This window comes from Sander lucioperca, chromosome 22, assembly GCF_008315115.2.
Source record: "Sander lucioperca isolate FBNREF2018 chromosome 22, SLUC_FBN_1.2, whole genome shotgun sequence".
In the NCBI taxonomy this organism is placed as follows: Eukaryota; Metazoa; Chordata; class Actinopteri; order Perciformes; family Percidae; genus Sander; species Sander lucioperca.
This window is the reverse complement of record NC_050194.1, coordinates 21,123,829-21,130,388: the sequence shown is the minus strand read 5'-3', so window position 1 is coordinate 21,130,388 and position 6,560 is coordinate 21,123,829. Positions and strand designations below refer to the sequence as shown.

Sequence of the window (6,560 nt, the reverse complement as noted above, 5' to 3'; positions counted from 1 at the left end):
AAACTAATCTGGGGGCTCCTTTAAGGTGACATTCAGGTCAGTTTACGCTGACAGAGCTGAGTAAGCCTTCAGAGATGTGTGTGTTTGTCTTTGTCTTGAGGCGGCCGTGTTGCACCAGATAATCCCGGCTATTTGTTTGTAGAATACTGTCACGTGTGCTACCAGGACTACTGTTTGTGCACCAATGGGCCGTGGCCTGTCGCCAACGTACCATAAAGACAAACCTGTGGTTTTGATGAATAGTCACACCACACCATATTACTGCTGTACACGGCGTTAAAGCAAATATTCCATTAAAAATTAAGGGTGTAGAAGAAGTGCAGAAATCAAGTGAAAATGTATGATAGATGTCATTTCTGTGAATGCTGTCACAGACTATATTGTTTATTAATAGCTATGGCAATGCTCCCCTTTGACTGTTGAGGTACCTCTTCTTGTAAAAATTAAGAAATCTACAGTAGGTGTGAGGGTTGTATATGCAGTGATTAGTTTTGATGATTAATAAGGCTTTAATATGTAATTTTCAAGTCTATACCCAATAGTCTCCAGTATTTTGAAAGGATAAAGACTTGTAGTATGCAGTAAATTGACCATGCAAAATTAAAGCATTAGGAGACATTGAGTAGTGCCTGATTAATCACAATGGCAGTTGATTCTTCAATGACATCACAACATTTTAAGTATTTTTTTTAATTCATCTTATAAATGCATTACAGGTACAATACTCAAAGTTAAGATAATTTATTGTTTATAATCAAATTTTGACATCATTGCCTGTAAAGTTTAGTAATTTTGTTCACATTCAAATCATCCACAACACCCTCTAAATCACTCCAAAACTATTAAAACCGTAACAGAAAAGGCTCCCTTTTCTAAGACCTGATTTAGGTGTAGCCCACCAAACGGGGCATGCTGGGAAAGGTCTTGCGCATGCTCATGCACTTTTCCTGGTCCAGGAAGAGTGAGTTGGCCTTGATGGACAGGTCATGCTCCAGGGTCACTTTGGTCTTGACCAGAGTCTGCAGAGTGTTTTCAGCCTCCATCAGCCTCTCCTGGAGCTTATACATTGTGTCCTCGATCTCTCTCACCTCACTCACAAGTCTAAATGAGGAAGGATAAAGAGAAGCAGCTAACTGTTAAAATTGTAGGAGAGAGAAAGAGGTGAAGGAAACCTTTTCAGCCCCAGGAAATATGCAATTAAGTGACACTTGGCACTACAGACTGTAGAATGATTTCTTGATGTAATACTGTTGTAGTTTATGAAATATTGTAGTCAGAGATAGGCTAAAACACCATCAAATGTATCTTGACACAAAATACACATTTATATACATTATGTGGCAATAATTTAGTTCTGCTTTGTCACTGATCAACGTCTCATGAAGGAAGCTTAAAAGCGCTAAAAGGGATTGTGAAAGTGCATTGCATCCACTTACTGTTTGTTAAATATGTTTTAATGTATCTTAGGTAGATTGTAGTTAAGCAATGAGAAACCAAGTGCCAAAATAAGTACAATTACATTAACGTTATTATCATTAATCATTGTGCGACAAGCGACAAGTGTTTTTGATAAAAAAGCGATTGAATGCATTTCCGTTAGAAAATTCTGGTCATTCTGGATTCTAATTGTGTGGATAATCATGTTGACTAGCAAGCAAAAAGACACCACCAATAGTGTATCCCCAGTTTTACCACACCATCAACACACTCAAATTGCCCACTGGCGAAGCAATAATATTTGCAGAGCTACAGTACCTGTGGTGTGGGTTGTCCCTGCAGAGTTCTATGTTGGGCCTGCGGGTCCTCTCCTCCAGCCTAGTTTGGGCCACTTTCAGCGGGCACTCTTTGTCTCTGATGGCCTTCTTGAGAGACTCAATCAGCATCTCTGTCTGGAAGATCTCCTGCAGAGTCTGTGATGACAAAAATAAAATGACAAAAAAAAACAATTAATTGTTAAATCATGGTAGTAACAGCTGAGTGTCTCATTCATGAAAATAGAAGGTCAGGTGGTGTAGAGGGTGTTAATTAGTGTAAAGGAGGAACTCAATGATGGAAGCAGAGAACAAGTACACACTGTACACTGTGAGGTTTGAATCAGCTGAGCACAGTGCTGCACAGTGGCCTGCTTTGTCCAAACCCATTTGATGTAATTTAATTCCAACGAATCACTACTTCTCCTTGCAACTGACAGTGACTGAGGTTTATTAAGGACTGTGTGTCTCACATCACAGCTGCTGTCAGTTTTCCAACCCATCCAACAGCTGATGTGGATTCAAAGTTTAACCCCCAGCAATTAACCCAAGAACAATGGGATCTAGTGTGAATATGGCACAAGCAATTAAGGGGCATTTATTACCATTCCTCTTTTTTGAGGAATATTTTACAGTAAACATGCAAATAATCTACAGACAAGACAAATTTCCCCTACAGACCATGTGGCAGACAATAAATTATTACCTTAACTTACATTCTGCATTTTGTGCAAATTTCTTGCAGACAGTGCTGAATATAGCACATGATCTCTTCCTAATAAGTGGCAAATTTAGTAACCCACTGATGGAAGAGCCATGTGATATGATTGACTCTGTAAAGCCACTTTTTTCATAATCCAGGCAGTTTACTACTTATTAAGTGAAACACCAGAAGGCAGTGCTCTGATAAATAATTAAATAAAATGAAACATAGATTCTGATTCATCACATCATGTAACCAAGATAGAAGTTATTGATAGACAAACATAACAATGCTGTATTATCTTTTATGAATTGAGGCCATGTAGAAAAGGTGACGACCTTAGCCAGGTGTGTCTGCAGGCTGTTCTTAGCATCAGCGATTTCTGATATGCGGTTTGTGAAGGCTACGTTGGCATTGTTGAACTGGTTCCACATTTCGTTGGACGTGGTGTTTAGCAGGATCTCTATCTCGTCCCTGAGCTTGTGGGAGGCAGCTCGTTCGCTCTGGGAGTGCAGGATGTTATCGTCTGTGAACTTGGACCACGAGTCCGGCAGAGAGAGTCTGACAAAAAGAACGACATACATTTCTTGGCAGTTGATCCTCTCACTGTCTTTGAACATGCTGTATATGGAGAAGGCTTGGGCAAGTGTCAGATACTTTCTAGCAATGCTAGCAGTGTGGCTCTAGGAAGGCAATACTGGTCTGTTGGTTGGTCCACCACTTTGGTCCAGACTGAAATATCTCAACAACTAGTAGACGTATTGCCATTACATTTTGAACAGACATTCACTGTCCCCAGAAGAGGAATCCTACTGACTTTGCTGATCTCCTGACATTTCCTCTACTGCCAGCATGAGGTTGACATTTGAGTGTTTGACTGAAATGTTTTGACTATTGGATATATTGCCCTGAAATTGCCCAGACATGCATGTCCCCATCAGGATGAATTGTAATCAATTTGCTGATCTCATGACTTTTCATCTAGCACCAACATGCTAACATGCTAATGTAAAATAGTAAACATTATAAACAATGTACCTGCCCAACATCAGCATGTTAGCATTGTCATTGTGAGCATGTTAGCATGCTGATGTTAGCAATAGGCTCAAAGCACCACTGTGTCTAAGTTTGGCCTCAATGAGCTGCTGGCATGGCTGTAGACTCATTAGGATATGTTTGAACCTCGTTTGAGAACAAAATAAGGCAGCAGCCAATTCTGCTTTCAAATACTGTCAAAGGCTTCTCTGTGATTGACAATTTAACGGAACAGCCCAGTCTGGTATTCCAACCGGTTTAAACAAACATGAGAAATTGTTAGCAGCTGTTTTTGAAGTGATGAAACAGATCAGTTAATATTGATCACATTAACCTATACTCACGAGGGGTCTAGTCTTTCAATCCCTCTGTAGTAGCCGATACCGTCAGATGTGTTCCTTAGATGGTGACACCTGTCATCTATCCTCTGAGCTGTCACTTTGTCACTCATGTCTCTTTCCAATTCGTGCTGGGCTGCTCGGTTTGACCTAAGGGAGTGATAAATCAAGCGCATGTCAAATGATAAATCAAATGCATGTCAAATTTCACTGTTTGGGAAATTATCATTAGATAGAATAATTTCAGACTCACGCCAGCTGAGCGATGGCTCTGTCCAGATGTCGCCTCATCCTTTCTTGACATGACTTGATGACTTCCACTTCCTTGTTGCAAAGCAGGTAAATAAAATATCCTTATTTCTTTTCCAAAGTTGCTTTTAGAAGTCACACACATACTCACACCGCTGCTTTAATGTTACCTTAATGAGGTCTTTCTCTACATCATCATGTACCAGATCAATGGACATTCGCTTCTCTCTGTGGTACAAACACTCTTGAGACACCTGTTGACAAAGTGATCGTGACTAAAACAAGTTGAGATGGTTGTATAACGAGTATAATTAAAGTTCACTCAATATGCAGCGTTTTCTTCATTGTGACATTTGAATAGGTGAGCAGGTATGTCATATAAGTACAGTATATGTCGGTGTATGCATATATAGTGCAATGTATCAGCTTCATTCTCCAGTTTCAGTTAGCTGGTGAAGTCTCTAAGAAAGCCTTCTGCCATATGATCTTAGCCTAGCAAGGTGTCTATGTCATCAGATCTCCACCCAGGTCAAGTTGACTCACTCTGGGTGAGACAAATGACCAGTAGTTCTTTACCAGGACACTGAGATGACCTAATTAAGAGTTTGACCCAGCAAAAGCACTGCTGCATTTGTAAGTTGTGTAAAAGACCAGACAGACACTGTTGCTACAACTAAACCAGGAACACTAGTTTAAACTGTTTTTACCACAGGTACTGCGTCACACCCTGAGACATGATATGTTAATATGAGTGCAATAAACAAAGGCCTGAGGCAAATGCAAATTGTCCTTGCAGAAATGTCCAAATTGACCAATAACAAAACAACACAAATCAGATATTACTTACCAGACAGGATAAATTCAAGGTAACTCACACACTCATGTATTCCTTCCACCCTCACCTGAAGGGGCCCCTCAGTCTCTGCCAAGGCTCTCTCCAGCCTCCTCTTGACTTCAGTGAGAGCTGCTATCTCTGTCACCATGTTGTCAATCTCATGGCTCAGCTCAGACCTCCAGAAGACAACGTCATTGAGCCGCTCGCCAATGTTCTTGCTGGTGTTCTCCTGGGTTCGTCTGGTCAGCTGCTCCTTATCCTGCATAAGCCTCATGGTGTCTCTCCTCAGTCTCTCTGCGCTCTTCCGGGATGACTCGGACTCCCTGTAGTTGCTTATGTTGGACTTGTACCAGTCGTCAGGAGTGTAGCGGGTGGACAGAGCTGTCCTATTGGATGGGTAGAACATGGTCTTGGCTCGAACCAGATCTAAATTCCCTCGCTGTATAGAAGAGGGGGTTGGGACAGTGCTGCTCTTGTAATAGCTGTTGGTCCTCCACAGGTTGGCACTGGGATTCATGGCCAAGGCAGGCTGGGTGTTGCGATAGCTGGATGCCATTGTGGAGATGGCAGGGAGGAAGTGGCTGGTTTTTGGCCGAGCATATGTGGCTGTTAGAGTGGATCCAATAAGCTCCATTTTTGACTCCCCTTAGGGTACTCCTGGTTTTCACAAAAGGTATTTACATCAGCTTCAATGTGTAGGCTTGTGAATTGTCTTTACATTTAAATGCAGATATAATGTCGAACTTTTATAGATCCAAGACATTTAGATAAATGATCAGATGTGAAATACATTATATAACTCCATTTGTATCATTAAAGTCAATAGAGAAAAGAATCAACAATTAAATGACAAAAAAAGCATCAAAACGAAAAAAAAATGAAAATGAAATGGCTTACCAAGATAAACAAATGGATACTCAGAGTCTCGATGCAGTCTGGCTTCCTCTCAGCTGTGCTTACCTGGAAATGAGATCAAGAACGCACTAAAGGAACTGACATGCATAATAGATAGAGAAGTTTGCAAGTCATTCATTCAGCCAGCCAATAGTGCACAGTCCTGGGCTGCAGGAGCTGGCCTGTCCAAGATTTCTGTTGTCACAGAAGCAGTTGCCATAGGTTACTAAAACACTGTGCCTGGGATTTTCAGATTAATGGTGCGCAGGTGCCTTTACAGTACTTTGTTCAAGTAATTATACTGGGAAAAATGTCACTACAGTGTAGATAACATTTGTATGTTTGTAATTTTTCTTTTCTTATTTGTTTTTTTATTCTCTGTGCAGCTGCGTATTGGCTCACTGCAACTTGAAATAACAACAAATCCTTGGCAATATAATCCCACATAGTTTCTGTGAATTTGTATATATGACGACCTTGACTGATGCTGCTCTGCAAATTGTTCTTGCCTTCTTCTTAACTTAGTAATTAACTTGGCAAGTTCACATTTTATACACGTCATCTCTCTTCAAATGTGGAGAGCAATCTGAGCTTTGTCTTCAAAGCAGAGGAGTTCAGTTGGTTGCCAGGCAATATAAGATAGCTCACCGTCACCCTGAGATGCTAGCTGTCTGTATAGATTACAGTCACCTGTTTAATGATTCATGCCACAGGAAGCGTCCACACGAACCCCTGTAGCACAGAATAATAATCTG

The 6,560-nt window shown here is 40.8% G+C and overlaps 1 protein-coding gene across 1 annotated transcript; it reads right to left on the bottom strand.

The window, feature by feature from the left end:
* Nucleotides 1–424: 424 nt before the first annotated feature.
* tekt3 (tektin 3) lies at nt 425–5,965 on the bottom strand. The gene is made up of 8 exons (XM_031315872.2): nt 5,809–5,965; nt 4,979–5,568; nt 4,247–4,330; nt 4,081–4,151; nt 3,834–3,977; nt 2,793–3,015; nt 1,756–1,910; nt 425–1,101 (listed from the first exon to the last, which is right to left on the bottom strand). The coding sequence occupies exons 2-8, from the start codon at nt 5,543–5,545 to the stop codon at nt 885–887; spliced, it is 1,461 nt and encodes a 486-aa protein (XP_031171732.1). The 5' UTR covers nt 5,546–5,568; nt 5,809–5,965; the 3' UTR covers nt 425–884.
* Nucleotides 5,966–6,560: the final 595 nt, after the last annotated feature.